Source organism: Pelophylax lessonae (assembly GCF_965119305.1).
Source record: "Pelophylax lessonae genome assembly, chromosome: 1".
NCBI classification, from domain to species: domain Eukaryota; kingdom Metazoa; phylum Chordata; class Amphibia; order Anura; family Ranidae; genus Pelophylax; species Pelophylax lessonae.
In genome coordinates, this window is record NC_138768.1 from 694,510,094 (window position 1) to 694,533,622 (window position 23,529).

General features: G+C 43.8%; 1 protein-coding gene across 3 annotated transcripts in view; it reads right to left on the minus strand.

Annotated features, from left to right (window-relative positions):
• Nucleotides 1–23,303, minus strand: part of SH3RF1 (SH3 domain containing ring finger 1) — a 261,467-nt gene extending 238,164 nt beyond the window's left edge. For 2 of the 3 annotated variants that reach the window (XM_082243144.1, XM_082243142.1), the window contains exons 1-2: nt 23,124–23,303; nt 6,571–7,064 (exon numbers count right to left, since the gene is read on the minus strand). In XM_082243144.1, coding sequence (XP_082099270.1) covers nt 6,571–6,993 — 423 coding nt within the window. In that variant the 5' untranslated portion in view covers nt 6,994–7,064; nt 23,124–23,303. The remainder of the gene's footprint in view (nt 1–6,570; nt 7,065–23,123) is intronic. The other variant, XM_082243143.1, reaches the window with a different exon arrangement.
• Between the last annotated feature and the right edge of the window lie 226 nt (nt 23,304–23,529).

Below are 23,529 nucleotides of genomic sequence, written 5' to 3' on the forward strand. Positions count from 1 at the left end.
TGTAGATATCCGTTCAGTTGTTTCTGACTATGGATCAGCTCTCTGGCACCATGACTGATACAGTTGAAAGAATTTTCTATAAAACTTTTGACAAATTTTGTTCTGTTTAAAGTAGAACTAAAGGCAAAACATTTTCTTTAGTTTTGAATAGAGTGGAGATGGATTAGAGTACCTGTCAATTGTTATTGCTGTCTGTGAACCCTTAAGGCAGTGGTTCTCAACTCCGGTCCTCGGGACCCACTAACAGGCCAGTTTTAAAGTGAAAGTAAACCCTGCTATCGTTTTGAGCCATCTTGGCCTCTGTCTAATCTTCAGCTGCCATGTGATCAGTTATGACACTAGCTATTGGATGGTTTGACCAATGTGACAGTTACATTCCCGGCATGTGCCGGAATTGTAAAGTTTTTTTAAACTGTTAAGCCTCGTACACACGTACCGATTGTCGGCCGTAAATATTCGGCCGACGACCGATCGGCCGATTGTAGGCTTGTTAGTATGCTGCTTCCGACAGCCGACAGCGCATTTTGGGCCGAACAGAATCTGTCGTGCAGGCATTAAAATTTTTGTTGGCCAACACCAGAACGGCCGATTGTTCGCCAGTCAGTACAGATTTCGGCCGACAGACAGCAGATTAGCAAGACTGGGCATGCTCAGAAAAGAAAAAAGACAAGGAAAGTTAACCATCACATGACATCACTTCTGCAGTCGGCTGTTGTTGGCCGACAAAATTCGTGTGCAGTCTTTTGCAGTTTTCAACAGACACGACAGCCCTGGACAAAAGACGGCCGATCGGTCGGCCGACGACCGGTACGTGTGTACGGGGCTTTAGATTGATGGGTTTACTTCCACTTTAAGTATTACCTTGGGGAGATGCTGACTGGAATACTGCAATTACTGAACAGCAAATGAGATCACCTGTGATGTAATTTAGTTATCTTGCAAACCTGGCCTGTTAGTGGGTCCTGAGGACCAGAGTAGAGAACCACTGCCTTAAGGCCCGTACACACGAGTCAAAATTCGGCAGGGAATTTTCGTCCGACGACCGATCTGCCGATTTTCGGCTTGTTAGTATGATGCTTCCGACAACCGACTCCGACTTTTCGGCCAAAAAAAATCCTGGTGTGCAGGCTATAAAATTTTTGTCCTCTGTCAAAACACGTCCGATTTTCGTGCAGTCAGTACAGATTTCGACAGGGAAAAATCTTATGAGCAAGACTGGGCATGCTCAGAGATGAAAGAACACAAAGAAAGCAAACCAACACATGACATCACTTCTAAAATAGAATTTTGTCGGGCGGGAAAATTTGTGTGCAGTCTAGGCACATTCCAACCAACAAAACACCACTCTGGACAAAAGATGGATGACCGGTCGGCGGAAATTCATTGCGTGTGTACTAGGCTTTAAGGAGAGTCACCCTCTCTATTTCACCTGTTTATCATTATCATCGATAGCGAAAAGTAAAATAAAATCTCAAATTTTGGGTTGTCCACAGAAAAGTAGTAGAAAGGAAATCCTCCAATGTGGATACTAGTTATGGTGACCTGAAGGTCCCAATGGGATTCTCTAAATTTGCAGAGACTTCCTCACTTCCTGTTTTGGCTATAGGATGATAATTAAAAGTAAACATCCCCAACAGGGCACTGATGGCAAAAAAATGAATAAATAAAAAGGTTTACCTATAATACTATACAGTAATTTTATTGATTTTCATATTGAAAGTAATAAAGCTGTAAGGAGTACAAGTAGTGTATCGTTCAGGCAAAATACATCAACAATAAAAACACAGGCATCGATACCCAACCGATTACATTAGTATAATGCAGCTACCATTCGCAATGCCTGATTGCGCATTTCAAGCTACCGGAGTTCTTACAGGTTACAGGTCTATGTAAATTACAAACATTAGATGTTTTATTGTTTGCATAGTCAGCAATTAAAAAAAAAAAAAAATAGGTAATAGCATATACCCTAAAGGCCCGTACACACGATAAGAAAATCTGTAGGGAAAATACGTCCGACAACCGATCTGTCGATTTTCGGATTGTTAGTATGGTACTTTCGACAGCCGACTTTGATTTTTCGGCTGACAAAATCCTGATGTGCAGGCTATACAAGTTTTGTCGTCCGTCAAAACAACGTCCGATTTGCGTCTCATTAGTACAGATTTCGATGGGGAAAAATCTTATGAGCAAGACTAGGCATGCTCAGAGACGAAAGAACACATACAAAGCAATCCAACACATGACATCACTTCTGAAGTAGAATTCTGTCGTACAGGAAAATTCGTATGAAAATAACCTCTTCACTTTCCACATCAGACTAGCATGCCACAAAAAACGGACGACAGATTGTTCGATAATCTGATCGTGTGTACGGGGCTTAAATCTCAAACTAATGTTACACACCCTTTTCATTTAATTATTCACTACCCCTCACTGAGATCATGGAGACCAGGGGTCTCCAAACTATGGCCCTCTAGTTGTTCAGGAACTACAATTCCCATCATGCCTAGGCATGTCTGTGAATGTCAGAGTTTTATAGTGCCTCATGGGACATGTAGTTCCGCAACAGCTGGAGGGCCGTAGTTTGGAGATCCCTGATGTAGATTGACTAGTTCCAAGCCAAACCTCTCCAGATATCATGTAGGCTCAGAGTCCTGGTTATAAGGAGAAGGCAGGTTCCATATCCTGTTCTACATAAGAAGGAACTGTTTAAACATTCATTTCATGTCACATATTTGCCCCATAGCTGCTAATATAAAGAAGATGCATGGTTGTAAAGTGTAGAATACCTCAGAAAATGTGCTGCAATAAAAAGACAACATTATGTAGAACATAAGGCACCACACCCAGGCTTAACCCGCTCTTCCTAGACAGCTGCTCTCAATAAGCAATAACCAAATCGAGACAGATGTTTGGCATCACCCTTGCAAAAAGTTTCTCTATCTTGACAAGCCATTGTAGCAGAAAATCCTTACACATTCAAACAAATCTGCAGCAAGATTAACAGTGTCAAAGGTGGGTGGATTTAACTAAGCCCCGGGGCAACATCCCGAAGGGACATGTGTCAGGATTGCCTAAAATAGCTTGAAGAACTGAGGATTCCACATCATGGCTCACGTGAACGGAGATGAGCACGCAATGTAGATTTCTGGAACCACAGCTGGAATATTAGCTGAGTTAGGCTAGGCTCACACTGCTGGGATCAGATTCTCACCTGATATTCAGTGCAATTATGTAGTGCAACTTGGATGTGGTTTGCATAGTCGATGGGTGCTCAACCTGTGGCCCTCCAGCTGTTGCAAAATTACAAGTCCCATGAGGCATTACAAGCCACTGACAGCTACAAGCATGACTCACAAAGACAGAGGCATAACGGGACTTGTAGTTCCGCAACAGTTGGAAGGCCACGGGTTAAGCACCCATGGCATAATCTATGGGGCCAAAATCGCGCTGGAATCCAAAGTAGCATAGGAAACTTTTACAAAATTGCAACATGCTAAGTTGCATTGATATGAACGGGCACTATTCCAATGCCATTGTCATGTGATACTGTGCAACTTAAATTGAATCAAAAAATCATACTAGTGTTAGCGGAGCTTTACAGAGCATAGATCTTCAGAGGTTTGTCCAAACCTAAACATACACACTTAAAGATAAATTACAGTGTACTTAGAAATGGGGTATCCTTTGTAAATTGGAGGATTCAAATTCATACATAAAACAAATGAGCACTGTGTCCTATGTGAACGACTAGCTTAAAGAGGAAGTAAACCCTCCTCTACAACTTGTACCTATAGGTAAGCCTTATCATAGGCTTACCTATAGGTACTGTAAATATCTCCTAAACATGTACCGTTTAGGAGATATTTACCTTACATGCCGCCAGTGACGTCACTGGCGCATGCGCTCTGAAGGAACGGCCGATCGTGCCGTTCCTTCAGAGTCCCGTGCCGTGACTATCGGCTCCCGCGCGCGTGCGCGGGAGTGACGTCACCGCGGCTCCGGCCAATCAGATGGCCGGATGCCGCGATCCCGGAAGACGGGCGACTGGACATGTCGCCCGTCATAGAGGTGAGTGAGCGGCACGACGGGGGCTCGTTCTAAGGTAAGTATTGCATAATGAGCTAGTATGCGATGCATACTAGCTCATTATGTCTTTCTCTTGCAGGGTGTAAAAAAAAAACAAAAAAAAAAAAAAAACAAGTTTACAACCTCTTTAAGGCCCCTTTCACAGAGCGGATACAGACACAGCTTTCTCTACTCTATGGGCAGAACAGCTGTCCATTTTCATCTGACTACCCACAGATCAGACATGGCCAGTTGGAGGGGGAACAGATCCTCTTCAGTGTATGTTTTTGCCAGATCGGATGAGATTGGAGGTAGGTGGGCGTAAAATAGACACAAGTCTGTTTAAATCTGCCGCTCCATAGAGGAGAATGGAGGGTCTGATAGGGTCCCCCTGTAGATTATCGATCGGACCTCTTGTGTGAAAGGGGCCTAACAACTCTTCATTTTCTGATACCTGCACAAAGCTTTTGTCCAACCCCTTTTTTACAGTATGGTGGGTGCCAACAAGGCTTATGCAGCAGCCAAATAGGGAAAGCTTGGCAGCTGAATGTCTATCGCTGTTTAAAGCTGAACTCCGGACATAAAAACATTAATATAAACACACTAATAGCCATAAAGGACATAAATGCTGGGGTCCGTGGATCAGGTACGTGACTGGGGATCCATGGATTATTCAGGACTATCAGGTCTTTGGATGGCCCAGAGCGCGAGGTCATTCCCTTTCCTCCCTTTTCTTTTTCTTCCCCTTGCCTCTCTTCCTCTTTCCAGAATTAGGTGCTTGAAATGTTGCAATTCTAGTAACAGAGGACGGGGGACCCCCTCCCGGGGAGCACCTTCTCATCCAAATACGGAGGCAAATCCCAAGCTCCATTGACCCACATTAACTACTATGCAATTATTATGCTATAACGAGTTGGATGTACGCTGATGGTCTTTTCTTTAACATGGCTGCTGGATCAATAATGTTTGCACACAAACTCATATGTTCACAATTAAAAGCCTCAGGGTATGCCTGGGAGTGGTGATTTTGAGGGGAAACGCTTTAGCCAATATAGGGCTCAGGGCTACACGCCTTTTACCTCTCTTCCTTTGATTGTTAATGTAAATCTTTTCTTTCTTTTGGTATACGAGCACTTCAGATTGTGTAAACTGTACATTACTTAAATATCTACATTGTTATTGTTCGAATCTTTGTGTAAGGCTACGTTCACATCTTGGCGTTGCTATTTACAGGCGTTTTTTCAGGCATTTTTGTGCAGGTGTTTTTAGGTTGACTAGTAACCAATGGAAATAAATAAAAACGCATGTAATCTGCACAAAAAGAAGCTCATGTACTTTGAGTGTTTTGCTTAAAACGTCAAAACGCTCAGATGTGAACAGGGGCCATTGAAATGAATAGGATTTGTCTTGTTGGGCGTTTTTTGAGCTGATCCTAGAGCAGAAAAACTCCCCAAAAACGCCCCAAAACGCCTACATGTGAACTTAGCCTAAAACTTCAATAAACAATATTGAAACAAAAAAGATATAAAAATGCATTTGTAAACACTTAATAACTTTGAAAGACCAGTTATTACTTTGTAAAAGTAGCAGTGACATCATCAATGTGCTGTACACAGCCTGAGCAGACAGTAGAGCTGTGAGAGGAGCCCAGCAGGTCTTCCCACTATAGGCTGCCTGCAGAAAACTACAGGAGGGGACAGATATTTTCACATTGGATTACTGCACACATCTGGACAAAATACACAAAGCACACAAAGATTCAAGTAAGAATACACATGCCTCTTATATTTAGAAAATATTTGCTTATCCTGGAGTTGAGCTTTGAAGTGTATGTATAGCCAGAATGTTTTATTTGTGGATGGAGTAGAAAAGGGTGTCCATTTTTTTCCCCTAAAGACACAACAGGAAGTTAAAGGAAATCTCCCAGAGTGAGGAAAATACCCCCTTGAGACAAATGTCACTAGAATAGGTGTCCCCAGTGGAAGATTTCCTGTAAGCTATTGTTCTGGGGACAAATCTTTTTGAACATGAACATGCAGATTGGTGGAAGGGTTACAGAACAAAAACACAAACTTCTCTATATGGCCGACCACTGGAGCCACCAGTTTACCAGAAATTAAACACAATGGAATTATGTGGAAAGTCAACAACCAAATTATGATTAATGCCGGCCATAAACGGTTCGAATCTCAGCTGGTTTAGCAGGGACCAGCCGAGATTCTAAATGTGAATGGGCAAGCTGAATGTACCAAGCTGATCGATAGACCAGCCTTCCAGATTTACTTGTGATTATCACTAGTGGCTGGTATAGCAGCTAGCAATAATTCTCCCCCGCCAGGATAAGACAATGGCTCGGCAAGAGGGATTCCCCTGTCAACACTGTCAAACAGGGATTGCAGGAAAGAAATTTGCTCTGTATTGCTTGCTTAAAGTCAGATGAGCCAGCATGTCATTATTCCTTTGTAGAATCAGAAGACAATCTTTGTGCGGTTTACTCACCCTGACAGGAGGGCTCCGTGCTTGTATCCTCTGAGGTCCCCCTTGATTACTTTGTGCGTCACCTGTGCCGCAGTTAGTAGTTACATTGCCTTGTGCTCTTAATGCATTTGTGCTATTCCCAGTGTGTAGCCCTGTCCCAGGTTTCCTCGGCCTTTGTTTTATTCCATCCAGCAGTCGGACCAGGAGAATATTGCTGGGAAGTTCATCCACCCCACACTCTACCAGCGTCCTACACTCAGGGCAGCGCAGCTCGCTCCGGGAGCTGACAATCCCCAACAGGCAACGTTTGCAGAATGTGTGTTGACATGGCAAGACTTTAGCCGAGGCATCGAGTCTCTCCAGACATACCGGGCACTCTAAAAGGTCCAACAAGGCTGATTCATCCATGCTTTTCTCAGCGCTGGTCTGCAAGGAGATGAGCATTTGTAGAAAAATCACACTTGGTCTTGGCAATTCAGAGCTGATTATGTGATATCCATGCCTCCAATCGTCACCTTTAATAAGACAGTAAGGCAAGATAAAACACAAACACGTGTTATAGTCAGAAAAAGCACAAGACAAATAATCAGCAAGGCTTGCTGTAATTATAACAGGATATCACTCCGGTTCTGTTTTCTGTTACCAGTTACGTTATATTGTTTGAAGGAAAAGGAAAATATGTGCCTATAATATAGTCTGAACATAAATATATTTAATTACATTTTAATCTATACATATTTTTCCATAGAGTGTAATCATATTTTGGGAATACAGCAATGATACCGGATGGATTTATAGTTCAATAAGGCTCAGAACAAGTTCTCAGTTGTAAATCGTAGCAGATCACCATGGATGTTTTATGAAAACATATAGATACGAGAACACAGGATAGTCATTTTGGGACATACGCATTTGGCTGCCAAATCCTGTCCATTGAGAGCTCATCAGTGAAGGCTGAAGCCACTGGCTGGAAATACAAAGAAACAACCCCAGGGATTTTGGATTTCTTTAAAATAGATATTTTATTAAGGTTACTGAGCATTCAGGCTCCATTCACACTTGTGCAACTTGTCATGCAATTTTGGACATAAGACGCAGCCCATTCTGGTGCCTGCACTACTCTGATGTGACTTTTGTCCAGAGTGTAAAGTCGGATCAAAGTCGCATTGGAAAATGTGCGATTTAAGTCGTGCAAGTGTGAATGAAGCCTATGGCCCCTTTCACACATACGGTCCGTTTTTCATCCATCCGTTGACGTCAATGCATCTCTATGTAAAAACGGATGACAACGGATGATCATCCGTTAACATCCGTTTTCATCCACTTCCGTCAATGTCTGTTTTTTGGAACGGATGAATGTCCTATTTTTCATCCGTTTTTGCATTGGTAGTGGAAGTAAAAAAAAACGGATGAAAAAACGATACATTTTGACATGACTGAACTGATGAACTGAACGGACCGTATGTGTGAAAGGGGCCTAATACTGTGGGGACCAATGGTGATCAACTTTCTTGATATGGTGGGCCTCAAGTGCAGCCCTCCACAGCAACCATGGAAAAGACTACCGGTATTTCTTTTTTTTTTTTAGTATACCGTCACTCACACAATCAATAATGAACCAATTTCTGTTTTAGTCAAATTATTTCAAATTGGCAATATTTTTTTTTTAAGATCATTAAAAGCCTACACCTTATACTACATGGATCCTACAATGGCCATACATTGACCTAATCAAGCAGCATTTACAAGCCATGAGTCAAGGATCAAGCCATGCAGTCCTGTCCCATAGGGTCATAAACATGATAAGAATATCGGACGAATGATTGTCAGTTTTGTATTTTTTTTTTTTGCATGTTAATCTCTAGATTGAAAATGAAAAGGTTACCCAATTTACGAAAATTCTCGTATAACAGAATACAATTTTGGAAATTATGCAATGGAATGTATTTTATTGTATTTTCGGATGAAAGCTGTATTGATTTAAAGAGGAAGTAAACCCATTCAAAAAAAAAACCTGTAAAGACAAAGGCATAATGAGCTAGTATGCATCGCATACTAGCTCATTATGAAGTACTTACCTAAAAACGAAGCCCTCTCAGTGCCGACAGGACGGCCGACATGTCCGGCCATCCTGCTAACTGGATCTCGTCCTCCGGCCATCTGATTGGCACTGGGATCTGAAGGAACAGCACGTGCGGCCGTTCCTTCAGAGCGCATGCGCCGAAGACGTCAGCGGCTGCATGCACTGTAATTATCTCCTAAACGGTGCAAGTTTAGAAGATATTTATAGCACCTATAGGTAAGCCTTAATGTAGGCTTACCTATAGGTAAATGTAAACAAAAGGGGTTTACAACCTCTTTAAGGAAAAAATTTGTATGAGAAACATTTTTCACATTTGTCCCTACGGATAATTTCAGATGAGCGGTCATGATCAGCTCTCTAAAGCGGTGTAAGAATGAACAGATTATCGTACGAGGACTTCAAAATTGGTATATTTCGTACGATTTTCTGATCGGGAGTACTAGGCCTTCAGGGAGTATTTAAAATCATGAGATCATCTCCTTATCCCACTCAGAGATCTCCAATTTGTTGAAAAATGTATATGCTACAGGTGCCTATCCCTCCCTGTGGCCCGATTCAGACCTGTGCCTTTTTGTTTTTTTTTTGCACAAATGCACTAGAGTCCATTTAACATGGTTTCCTATGGGACATGTTCATATCTATGCTTTTAGCCGCTATGTTTTTGGAAAAGGTCAGGGACTTTTTTTAAATGCAAAACACTGCATTTTTGGTTCAATAGATTTCAGTGGAGAAGCTGCAGAAAAGTATGTAGTGCACGTTTACCATGTTCTTGATGCGTTTTCCATTTTTTAATCTGACCAACAACAAATTGGGAAATTGCACATTGCTCAAGAAACCCTTGCAACCCCTCTGGAGGAACCCTGGTTGACAAACCCTAATCCAGGGTCATCATCTACCTAATGGACTGAGATGCTGATTCAATGACACGGTTATGCAAATCCCAATGCCTGGAGCTCAAGGACTGCTTTTTCTTGATACAAAACTACAGCTTTTTGACTGGTAATGTTACAGACAGGGCCACCTTAGGCCCCTTGGGACGTCAAGGCCCTGTGAGTACAATCATGTTGCTTTAGCATGCCCTGAACGCACAGTTGCAGCATCCAAACCTGCTGCCTGTCAGTCTATGGCAGGCTAAAATAAATGCTGTACCAAGTGGTATTCATGTTGAGGGTCTTATGAGTTAAGGGGCAAATGCCCAAGGGCTGGATGCTGCACCTGTGCATACCAGGAGCACCAAGTCCAGAATTGCTCTTTCTCAGGATAGACACTCCATGTGCAATGGACCTTAAAGATGAGTGCACCCCTTTGACAGTCAGAATATATTGCACCAAGTCTCAGCAAAGCTGTGAACTAGCAAACACCCAACTACTCTTCTTGCAAAACATTGCCACATCGATGCCCCCTCTACTCCTTATAGATGCTTGACAATTTAGGCATTGAAATCAACTAAATAAACTGCATAGAAGCCAAGGATCCATTTGACTGGTTTTCATCAACTTGGATTATTATTATTTTGGCCATTTTAGAAATCTCTCACAATGAAACTACTATGCCTGTTAAAATGAATTGTTGCCCAAATAATTTGAACAATTTCCTCAAGAACAAGGCCAACACTGGCTTCTGTTTCAACAAAGCAATAAACGTAATCTGCCTTTCACATGATACATTCATATTACGCTGGCATTATTTCTGAAAAGTAATAACCTCTTCCAAATATGAAATGTATCATTTTATTATCATAGGAATACATCCCAGCAAGGAACAAGCAAGGGGACAGATTCCTAAATTTCTTTAATTAAGTTCCAACTGTGAGTTTTAGAAGAAACAAGTTTACAAAGCTTTTATCAAATATCAGGATTGTTTAAGTTATTCATTAAAATAGTGAAGCCTTTGTTGCGTCGCTGGTATTTAGTACCAACCAGAGTTTCCCGCTATACTCCAGGACATGCTAGGACCGCTTCTGGGGTTGCACGGAAGGGGGCACTTATGTTAACATATGGTGGACATGTCTGACCAACTGTTTCTGACTCTTTTTGAAACCAGACCCATGATATGCTCAACATACTTTTTGAAAAAGTTACTATCCCGAAGTTGCCGGCAGTGGTGTTGAAACCCGACAAACTCACTAACCGCCATTTTAGGCTTCTGACTCGTATAAACACAGCCGCCAAACAGGGTATAGCTAGAGCACGGCTGACAAACACTTTCTATTAAAGCAGTAAAATTCAAAGCGCGATAGATACTCATGAACGATAAGCTGTCAAGCTTACCAACTCCATGCACAACTCTATAAAACTTGGAACCCATGGGTCACCAAATCTATACATTTGGCTGTTGACCACCATTTACTAGACCTGTATAGTCACCCTACTTATCTAATGAGGAAGACATATGTTCCAGCTCAGACTTTACAGAATGCAGTCAGCCCCTCCCTTCCTCAGACCGATGCGGAAGTTTAGCATGACCACTTTTTCCGATTTTCCATATGAACAAAATCCTACTGGTGTTTGGCCAGGAGATCGTCCAAGTAGCCCAGTACCGCGATCCCCCGTTGGCGTAGCAAGGCTAGCACCAGAGCCAACACTTTTATAAAGGCCCAAGGAACAGAGGCGAGACCAAAGAGTAACGCCACAAACGGATATTGCTCCTCTCCCATGGCAAAGCAGAGAAAACGCTGGCGACATTTTGGAATTCGAAGATAGGCAACCTTGAGGTGAGAAAATCCCCCTGACGCAGGGATGCAACCACCATTCGAATAGACAGACTGGGTTGACTACTGGATCTAGATTATCCAGCCCGTTGCCCAGTCTGGCAGTTGATATTAGATCTCACAGGAAATATCCAGGAGGAAAAAAATGTTTTATCTAAAAAATTTTGCCAGAACCAAAGATCCCTGACTAGGCAAAAAAACAAAAAACTGAGTGACTATAGCAGAGAGAGGGCATATACCCTCTGGGACTGCCCATGGGAGTTTTTTTCTGCCTAGTGTCCTACTCGTGAAGGGTGCAGCATAACCCAATGGTCAAGAATGACAGGAGCTGTGTCCGTCAATGAACGAAAGTATCCTCTTCTCTTTGTATTGCTTCCTTTGTGTGAAATCCCTGGTGTTCCTGCCAGTCCCTCTGCTGACCACATCAAGCATGAGAGCACAGCGTGGTCAGTTCTCTAGTTGTGCTCGGAAATCAGCCTGCTCTACTCCAATGATCATACTTGTCCTGACACACCCTCCATGCACAGCCTTTCACAGGGAAGATCAGTGGATCTGCAGCTTCTCCTCCCCCAGCTCTTTTAAAGCTGAGAAAAGGGAATGTGATCACTTAGAAAATAGCTCCAGAGTCCAGCACCAGTTCACTTTGGATGATGCCCAGCATCACCCAACCCACATACTGTGAGCCCAGACCATCATGGACACGTGCATACATTCATCTGAAAGTATGGACCACTCATTGCCGAGTAAGAATAGGAAATACCCATACATAACATGACTGGGTACAAAACACCTGGATTTAAAAATACATATAAGTGAATTTTTTTGTGCAGGAGGGTCTCAAAAGCAGCTGAAGCAGGTCTTTACCTACCTCTAGGTTTATGGATTTTGAGAAAATTAGCGTCACACAGGCCCCAATTTTTTTTTTTTTTTTTTTTTTTAGCTCTTCTTCCAACAGAAGTGAATTTCCTATCAGAAAATGCATCAGGGATAATATATGTGGACAGTTTGGATACAGTTAATTGCTCGGAAGACTGCCCCATTTAAGATTATATTAACTAAAACTGAAATCCAATTTTGCTGCTTTCCTAACCATTTATTTCAACAAATGCGCCTGTATACATTGATCACTATGTAATCCAGATAATTGACTCATTAAACAATTGCAGATTTTTAACTGAAAATCAAAATGTATTGATAAGCATGAAAGCGTGTTTTTAAAGCACACAACAACAATGCCTCTGGGTTGGAACACGGATTGTTTTAGCTGTGCGGTGCCCTACCAGGCACGGAATGGATAAACCACGCAGAAGAATGCCTACAACTGACACAAAAGCAGAAAAGCAGCACAGACACATCATTCACTGCTGGCAAAACAACGTCTTTGAGTCAATTTGCTTCATCAGAACAATTCTATCCTCAGACAAGCAGAATGATACTAATATATTACCCTGAACAAGCATTTAGTGCCAAAGAGGGTGCCGAGTCTCATACATCACTCAATGGAATAATGAAACAGTGTGAAGCTGAGCTGACGCTATGTGCAGCAAACACACTCAAATCAAATAAAAACCCATTAAACATCTATGATGATAAATAGAACGCTTGGATCAAACAAGATCAGAATGCAAAGTATAGATTTATTTCTAAACAAAAAAAAAAAAAAAAAGCACCCAGGGCAAGCATCCCCTTCTAGATTATAGTGAAATATCAATCTAGAGCAGCCTTTCTCAACACAGAGGAACCCTTGAAATAAATTTTCAGGGTCTCGGGGAACCCCTGCTAAAAATGACTAGATACAACTCGTGATCCATTAGTGTGATGGTCAGTGGGATGAATGCTCCTTACACATGTGGACACTGAAAAGAATGACCTTCTTCCAGATAGCTAAATAGATCAATGGTGTCAGGAGGAACTTATCTGAGAGGCAGAAACTGCCCATTGCCCTAGCAAGCTCTGGAGGAGCCCTATGGTTCCACGGAACCCTGGTTGAGAAACACTGATCTAGACAGTGAAGCTGATGCTGCCCCAGGTCTAGTATGCAGCCCAGCGGTCAGCGGATTACAGCTTCTGTCTGATGCTCCTCACGTCATATTTTGGGAGGCAACAGATTTCCTAGAAGTCTAGAAAAAAAAAAATAATAAATAAAAAAAATAAATAAATAAAAATAACAGCCTTGGTATAAGGCTCCATGTACACGGGACGTTGTTAAAAGTCCCTTTGAATGCTGGAATTTTTAGGACGTTTGAAACGTCCGTTCGGTCGCGTTTGTACCCGCGTTTAGCGGCGTTTGCGTTTAGAAACGTTCCTAGAGGTCAAAAAAATTATTCCCCTTTAAAATGGAAAAACGCGAACGCTAAACGCGAGTCATCGCGTTTGGATGCGTTCAGACGTGTTCCGATGCGTTTGTGCGTTTGAAACGCCGGGAAACACACGTTCGAACGCAAATAATTGCATTCTAAAAACAGTCCCTGAACGCAACTGCCTGCAAATGACTGTAAACGACCCTGTGTACATGGACAGATAAGATAAAATGTAGATGGGTTCAGGGGCTTCTGAAAAAAACGCCCAACTGCTCCTAAACGGCCATTTCCAGCGTCCCGTGTACATGGAGCCTTAGCTGATGGTCAGTGCGATGTAAATGCCAAATAACCTTTTTATAGTATACAGCATGGATCTGGATGGTTTTATTAACCACTTAAGCCCCGGAAGATTTTACCCCCTTCCTGACCAGGGGGTATTTTGCGATTCGGCACTGCGTGACTTTAACGGACAATTGAGCGGTCGTGCGACGCTGTACCTAAACGAGTTTGACGTCCTTTTTTTTCCCACAAACAGAGCTTTCTTTTGGTGGTATTTGATCACCTGTGTGATTTTTTGATCACGCGCTATAAACAAAAAAAGAGCATCAATTTTGCAAAAATAACAATATTTTTCACAATTTTTTTATATGAAATTCCCAAAAAAAAAAAAAAAAAGTAAAAATCTAAATTTTTTAACATTTTCGGCCAATTTGTTTTATGCTACCTATGTTTGGTAAAAAAAAAAAAAAAAAAAAAAAAAAAAAAAAAAAAAAAAAAAAAAAAAAAATCGCAAAAAGCGTATTTTGATTGGTTTGCGCAAAAGTTATTGTGTTTACTAACAAAGGGAAAGATTTTTGTCATTTTTTTTTTTTAACGCGTAATGGCGGCGATCTGCGATTTTTTTTGCGGTACTGCGACATTGCGGCGGACAGATCGGACCCTTGACTGACATTTTTGACACTTTTGGGGTTACCAGTGACATTTCTACAGTAATCAGTGCTATATATATGCACTGTTACTGCAAAAATACACTGGCAGTGAAGTGGTTAACTTTATTTTAGAGGGAGGGGCTGTGTGTGTCCCTAGGGGCGTGATTCTAACTGTGATTGGCTGTCTGTTGAGCTGTAGTTACACTGATCAACGGTCCTACATAGTAGAACCGTATGATCGGTGTCTCTACACAGGGGAGAATGACAGGCAGCTTGTTTACACAAGCTGCCTGACTTTCTCCCTCTCCCCCGCCGATCGCAGAGTGAGCGGTGGACATCGGGTCCGCCAGTCACATGCGCGGGGGGGGGTCCGTGACTGCGCGGGAGCGCGCCGCTGGCGGCGCGCGCGCGCTCGCTCCCCAAAGCCTCACAGGCTAGTGACGTATATTTACGTCACTTTGCCTGTGAGGGGCTGACCGCCGCAGTAAATCTACTTGCGGCGGTCGGCAAGTGGTTAAACTGATGTGCCTCCAGTGCTCTCAGCAGCGATTACCCGAACTTGTGTTATGTTGTGTGAAAACTAGTTATCAGATAGGAAGAAATTAAAATTTGGCCATCCATGTATAGATTTACTAAACTGTATACAAAAAAAAAAAAAAAAAAAAAAAAAAAACACACACTATATGCCAACTGAACTTGCCGTTTTTTCAAGCCCAGTGTGCATGGAGCTCAAGCATCTTCCTTCTAATCTACAGGCTAGTTAGTTCTAGCCCAGGATTTCACTTTAACCACTTGAGCGCCGAAAGGTTTTACCCCTTTCATGACCAGGCTATTGTTTGCTATTTAGCACATTGCCATTTTAACTGGTAACTGCGTGGTCATGCCACTCTGTACCCAAATTCAATTTATAGAATTTGTTTTTGACACAAAATAGGAGCTTTCTTTTGGTGGTATTTGATCACCACTGAGTTTTTTTGTTTTTTATTATATAAACAAAAAAAGACCGACAATTTTCTGCTATAAAACATATCCAATCAGTAAAAATTCTTCATAAAGTTAGACCAAATGTGTTCTGCTACGTCTTGTCTTTGGGTAAAAAAAAAAAAAAAAAATCACAATTCCCAATCAATGTACTGTATATTGATTTTTATGTGAAAGCTATGAGATTGGTGTGTGTGTATGTATGTATATATATATATATACATATATATACATATATATATATATATATATACACATATATATATATATATATATATATATATATATATATATATATATATATATATATATATATATATATATATATATATATATATATATATATATATATATATATATATATATATATATATATATATATATATATACATACATACATACATACATACATACACACACACACTGGAATTTTTATTTATTTATTTTTTATAATAGTAATGGTGCTGGGTGGGAACTGACTAACCAACACTGACATCAGTGACACAATTACAGTGATAAGTGATAATACTATACACTATCACTGTACTAATGACCCAGGCTGGGAAGGGGTTAACATCTCAGAGTCATCAAGGGATTAAGTGTGTGCCTAATGCAGTAAAACAGGCTAGTAATACTCATATTGGAACCTAAGGGGTTAATCCTCTGCATTGTGTAAAAAGGTTATTTGACCCTCCCCTTCTTCCACTGTCCCCAAGCCATCTCTTGATAAAACAGAGGCTTATGGGCAATCTGTGCAGTTTGTTGTGCATTGCTTATTATTTTTTTCCCCTGGGAGGGTGCATGTGATCAGCACAGGGCCAATCAGCACTGTCCAGACAGAGGGTAAGAGGTCCTGCAGCCTCATAGGGCAGTCAGAGGGGAATGAAAACTCCTCCTACAAGTTTTAGCCAGACAAATAAAGGATGAGAAATGGTATTTATTTAGCAGTTAGTATTTATTATATTATTTGCATTTCCATGTTCTGTGTACTGTGGGAGGCCGGATATAATGAATGCAGGGTCCTGGGTTTAGTAATACTTTAATGTGCATATTATGTGCTGCTTTTTACTAAAAATCTATATGTTCCTTCTCCCTGCTTTGCAGGGAAACAAAGATTATTCCCTCTGTACAGAGCTCCGTTTGTCAACACAGGGCTCTGGGCTGTGATTGGACACAGCTGATCAGTAGGTTCTAGCCATTAGTCAACCCAGAAGAGGCCAGTGACACACAGGTACGTCACTGTGCCTGTAAGAGCTGCCCACCCGCAGTACAATGTGTGCAGCAGTCCTAAAGAGATTAAAGCCCAAACAAATAAGTTCCATATCTCTGCCTCCTCTCCAGCTAGTAGCCTTAGGGCACATTTTTTTTTTTTTTTTTTTTTTTTTAGGGGGCGGGGGGGGGGGGGCAGTCACCTGCTCACACTAGGTGATCATTCACAAATCGCTGGAAAACCGGCTGTGAAGATGCAAGGAGTCACAGCCAGCTTTCAAACTAAACATGCTGGCACCGCCAAAAACCTTCAAGGTACTGACCCGGGTGAGAAAGGAGCTGGATCCTTGGACAGGTAAGTGTCCTTTTATTAAAAGTCAGCAGCTTACAGTATTTGTAGCTGCTGACTATCCATTTTTTATTTATATAGTGAAGATCCATGTTAAGTCTCACACCTTTTTATGTTTTTATAGTACTGGACTTGTGTTATTTGTAGCCAATTTGCGCCCTTTACCTACATTACTTATTGTTGGCATAGCTCCACACCAACCAACTCCTCAGCCAAGTGTCCTCACACACAACTGTATTCCAGAGGAAGACAAGGGGCATGTCAGACCTGTTTTCTAACAGAGCAAAGTACACAGAAAAGTAGGCCCAAGGCTCGCCATATACACATTTCTCTGCAAAACAAGAGAAATCATTCAATTGGCTCATCCACATTCCACCACATGGAGGAAATCTTACCTGTCAGCTTTTGTATTCAGACAGCCACAGCACCTTCAGCAGTCTGACCACCTAAAGACGGACTGTCTGACAGAATGCAGCTACTATACTCCCTACAAATTTCCACCTGGCTCCTTCTATTTTTCAGTTTGTTGAGCCAGGTAGTGCTACGGCGACCACCAATGTAAGGGAGGCGGCACTACCTCGGCCACCAATGTAAGGGAGGGGCGCTACGGCTGCCACCAATGTAAGGGAGGGGAGGGGCGCTACGGCTGCCACCAATGTAAGGGAGGGGAGGGGCGCTACGGCTGCCACTAATGTAAGGGAGGGGAGGGGCACTACGGCTGCCACCAATGTAAGGGAGGGGGCACCCAGCAGCCACCAGTGTAAAAGGTGGGAGGGGCGCCCCAGCGGCCACCAGCGTAAAGGGGGGGGAGGGGAGCCCCAGTGGCCACCAGCGTAAAGGGGGTAAAGGGAGGAGGGGAGCCCCAGTGGCCACCAGCGTAAAGGGGGTAAAGGGGGGAGGGGAGCCCCAGCGGCCACCAGTGTAAAGGGGGGAGGGGAGCCCCAGCGGCCACCAGCGTAAAGGGGGGAGGGGAGCCCCAGCGGCCACCAGCGTAAAGGGGGGAGGGGAGCCCCAGCGGCCACCAGCGTAAAGGGTGGGGGGTGCTACATTTTTAGGTTTTGCATTTTCAGGCCATTATTACCGTTATTTGTTTCATTACAATAGTATTACTGAAAATATTTTTGCAAGACAAAGCAAAGCCCTGAGTGTAAAATTTGCCAATTATGTCACATTCCTTATTCTCTTATTTATTCCTAACACTAGTGTCCTGTGAGTTGGGCACAAAGTGATTATTAGCAGGGTTCCTGAGTCCTGAAAGTCATTGAAAGAGTCCCTCTGTGCTGGAAAGGCTGCCATAGAGCGTGAGCCACATGAAATAAAAGTTGCCATGCTTCTATAGAGAGGCCTGAGAAGAACACAACATTCCAGATCAGCTCCCAGCCCTGACGGGCTGCCTGGCCCTGACTGAGGAGAGTTTGTGTTCAGGAAGCAGACAACAGCGGGCCAGAATATTGGGGACACTTTGTGGTACATTCACACATAGGTCCGGAATGACGGCAATGGGGGCAGGGCCGCTTCCACTCAGTGACTAGATAAATGCATTTCGCTGTTTCTATGGAAACCAGTGGACGGAGGATTCTTATAGGCAGCCTTTCCTGTGTGGAAGAATAAAGGAGCTCTACAAAAGTCTCTAAATAAAAATGTGAATGAGAGGGGAAGCTGTCAGCTGGATTCCCACATTGCCCTCGCTGACTGAAAGGAGGGGGGGAGAATCGTACAACTGTGAAAACTGCCGCTGCTTCAGGCCGAAGCCTGGGAACACACTACTATACTGAACACCATGTCAGCTGAGGTGTTTATCTACAACTTTACCACACACCAGACATGCTGGATTGCCTTGTCCAATGCAAGACAAGGCAAAAACCTGTTCCTATCAGGCCTAGTCACACCACGCCGCTGCAGTGGCGTGCGCACCCCATGCAGTACTTTTATTTTTTCAGCACAGCGTGGTACCACCATGCTGTGGTAAACAAAACTTGATGTAATGTCACTTTAAAGCATTTAAAAAAAAAAAAAAACCGTAAACAGTGCATTACTCCAGGATTGGCATTATTGCGCACAGCTGCTGGTGTGTATGGGCTGGTTATATTCACACTGGTGTCCTGTGTTTAATTTATTTAAATGCAAATTACTGTAAAATTATCTTGGAAGACTAAAACTTTATTTGCAATTACAAGTCGATTAGGCTTCATGCACATGGGCACATTCTTCCATGCCGCATATGTTTGGTACCCGGGTTGTCTTGGTGCGCACAGCCGCCCATTGACATGAGCAGGAGAAGGAAGCTGTACGCAACTACGCGCGGTCACTAGCGTAAAGCAAATGCATGCTTTCTGCATTCAGGACATCAACTCTATGCGCTTTCCGCACGTGGCAGACCAGAGCTATGTAGAGCTTCCTTGCCCCATTCACATCTGTGGGCAGCTGTACACGGCACCATGACACCGAAAATATGCAACGTGTTTACGATGTACAAGCAAATGCACCCATCTGTATGAAGCTTTATATGCATTCAGAGATGCAAATCTGTTGTGTTCCTGGACACACAGAATTCAATTTTCTCAGAACACAGCTAAACTGAATGCACCGAAATACAAATGAATGATAACATATGAATCTTTACATGCATTTATATGGATTTAGAAATGTCCTAGAAATGCATGTATATCATTGTGAATGAGGCCTTGCGGGAACTACAGCAGTGGGCTGATAAGCTTTTATCACATACTCTGTGTAAGACCCCGTTCACATAGGGGCGACGCTACTTACTGGGGCGACCTGTGACTGTGCACCGCGACCTCGGCGCGACATGCACGGACTTCATATCATTGAAGTCTATGCAGGTCGCCTCCAGGTCGCCCCAAAGTAGTACAGGACCCTTTTTCTAAGTCGGAGCGCCTTGTGTCGCTCCTATTAGAACGGGTCCTGTGCTAATCTATGGCAGGCGACCCTGACAAGTCGCGCTAGTGTGAACCGGGTCTAAAAGTACATAAACCCAATTTGAAATTATTTTTTTTGTGTTCGGCTCCTTTCACACTGTCTTTCCACCCAGCGGACTCCGCTTTGCTCAGCAGGGATCGATCCACTGATCCCCGCTGAGCAGATGGATGACAGGTCCATCTCCGCTTACTTTGCAGAGATGGAGCTGTCAGATCCCAGCTCTCCTCTATAGGAGATCGGATGAAAACGGACCGCCTGTCCTTTTTCATCCGATCCGATTCCCCAGACGGATGGAAAATAGTGTTTCCATCCATCTGGATTTCAAGGACCACATCGGATCGGAGAGCAGTGGGTGTCAGCGGAGATGTCACCGCTGACATCCGCTGCTCCATAGGAGTGCATAGACCATCCGATCAGGTCCGCCTGAAAAACTGACAAGCAGACCTGATCGGAAAGCCTGTGTGAAAGGGGCCTTAGCATGTCCAGTGCATTTTGAAAGTGGAGCAGGAAACTAGGGTTTCCCGCACTATATTCTGTGTGAACGAACCTTGAAGAAAATATTCCAGTAGGGAGGGACACCTGATCTGGTGACTTAGGCTTCATGTGCACTAGCAGCTCCTAAACTTGAGTTTAGGAGCTTTTGAAGCTTTTTTGCCAAAGCTCCTTAACTCCACTTCATAAAAGCCTGTGTGTCCATGTACAAATAGGCTTTTAGCAGAGTTTAGGAGCTGCCGCGGTTATGGGAGCTTCAACCTCTCTCTTCTGAGGTGGCATCAGCCTCTAATTTATTGGGATGAGCAGTTACAGTCCAACATCGGTGGTGCTGGACTTTGATCTGTTGGAATGAGTAGCGGCACTGGGCATTGATTTATTAGTATGAACGGTTATGTGTGAACAGCGGCGCTATTGATTTATTAGTAGGAACGGTTATGTGTGAACAGCGGCGCTATTGATTTATTGGTATGAGCGGTTATGTGTGAACAGCGGCGCTATTGATTTATTGGTATGAGCGGTTATGTGTGAACAGCAGCGGCACTGATTTATTGGTATGAGCAGTTCTGTGTGAACTGCGGCAGCACTGGGCATTGATTTACTGGTATGAGCGGTTCTGTGTGAACAGCGGCAGCACTGGGCATTGATTTACTGGTAGGAGCGGTTCTGTGTGAACAGCGGCAGCACTGGGCATTGATTTATTGGTATGAGCAGTTGTGTGAACAGCGGCAGCACTGGGCATTGATTTACTGGTATGAGCGGTTCTGTTTGAACAGTGGCAGCACTGGGCATTGATTTACTGGTATGAGCGGTTCTGTGTGAACAGCGGCAGCACTGGGCATTGATTTACTGGTAGGAGCGGTTCTGTGTGAACAGCGGCAGCACTGGGCATTGATTTACTGGTATGAGCGGTTCTGTGTGAACAGCGGCAGCACTGGGCATTGATTTACTGGTATGAGCGGTTCTGTTTGAACAGTGGCAGCACTGGGCATTGATTTACTGGTATGAGCGGTTCTGTGTGAACAGCGGCAGCACTGGGCATTGATTTACTGGTAGGAGCGGTTCTGTGTGAACAGCGGCAGCACTGGGCATTGATTTACTGGTATGAGTGGTTCTGTGTGAACAGCGGCGGCACTGCGCACTTATTTACTGGTATGAGCGGTTATGTGTGAACATTGGCGGCACTGATTTACGGGTATGAGTGGTTATGTGTGAACAGTAGCAGCACTGGGTACTGATTTATGGGTATGATCGGTTAGGTGTGAACAGTGGTGGCACTGGACATTGATTTACTGGTATGAGCGGTTAGGTGTGGACAGTGGTGGTGACCACTGATTTACTGTTATGAGCAGGAATATGTGGACAGTGGTGATGACCACTGATTTACTGGTATAAGCGGTTATGTGTAGACAGTGGTGGTGGCCATTGATTTGCTGGTATGAGCGGTTATGTGTGGAGAGTGGTGGTGGCTATTGATTTACTAGTATGAGCGGTTATGTGTGGACAGTGGTGGTGGCCATTGATTTGGTGGTATAAACAGTTATGTGTGGACAGTGGTGGAAGATATTGATTTACTGGTATGAGCGGTTATGTATGGACAGTGGTGGTGACCAATGATTTGCTGGTATGAGCGGTCAGTGGTGGTGACCATTGATTTGCTGGTATGAGCGGTCAGTGGTGGGGACCATTGATTTGCTGGTATGAGCGGTCAGTGGTGGGGACCATCGATTTGCTGGTATGAGCGGTCAGTGGTGGTGGCCATCGATTTGCTGGTATGAGCGGTCAGTGGTGGTGGCCATCGATTTGCTGGTATGAGCGGTCAGTGGTGGTGGCCATCGATTTGCTGGTATGAGCGGTCAGTGGTGGGGACCATTGATTTGCTGGTATGAGCGGTCAGTGGTGGGGACCATTGATTTGCTGGTATGAGGGGTCAGCGGTGGTGGCCATCGATTTGCTGGTATGAGCGGTCAGTGGTGGTGGCCATCGATTTGCTGGTATGAGCGGTCAGTGGTGGTGGCCATTGATTTGCTGGTATGAGTGGTTAAATGCCAATAAACGCAGCTTTGGTATTACTGTGTATAGGGTACAAATCTGGCTGCAGCTGGTGACATTCATGGTGTAGATGGGACAAGTTTCTATCCCGGCAACAATCACAGGACACCCATCTGAATGAGCCCCACACCATTCCCCACTCTACACAACAAAAAAACTTTGGTCCTCCCATACAATTACAAGTGAACTGTCATGGGAGACACATGAGAGCTTCCAGTGTAATGCTAGTCGCCTGGCTCTAACGCTAACCTCCTGACACCCAGCCTGAGTCACCACCCCAGAAGAAGAATAGCGATCGGTAAAGTCAGAAGTCAGCACAATGCAGTATGAGGGACATCTCAGAGCACACAGGAGAGATCCGTCCACAACACAGTGACAACAGCAGCAATGTGTGCAGTGTAGTCACCCCATGGAGGAGTGATCCCAGGACACTCAGCTCATGCATTGTATCCATATAGAAGGAAGGATCCCCACACCGGTCACACAGGTGTCCGACACCATCCACACCTCCCCCGATCTGTACACTGACCTGGACACGAACACTCCCCAGCCTGGGCACAGCGATCGCTATCCCCGGAGATCACAGCATGAGCACAGCGTGCGATATCCTCCTCCACGGGGAGCCCAGCAGTCTCCGGAGTCTTTGTCCCCCCGGCACTGTCTGTGAACACGGCACGTCTAATGTGGATGTGTCTCCTTCTCCCGGGGACTCTCCTCCCCCTCCTCCGACACCGAGACGTCACAGCCAGGAGGGGGCGGGGTGATTGGCAGGAGGGGGGACACACCGACCGAGACCCGGATGGACTGACACTCACCCATACTACTATCCCCATATCATCATAGGATAGTGCAGGGCCAGCACATGAATGCCACACACTATCCATATTATATATATATATATATATATATATACACATATATATACATACACACAC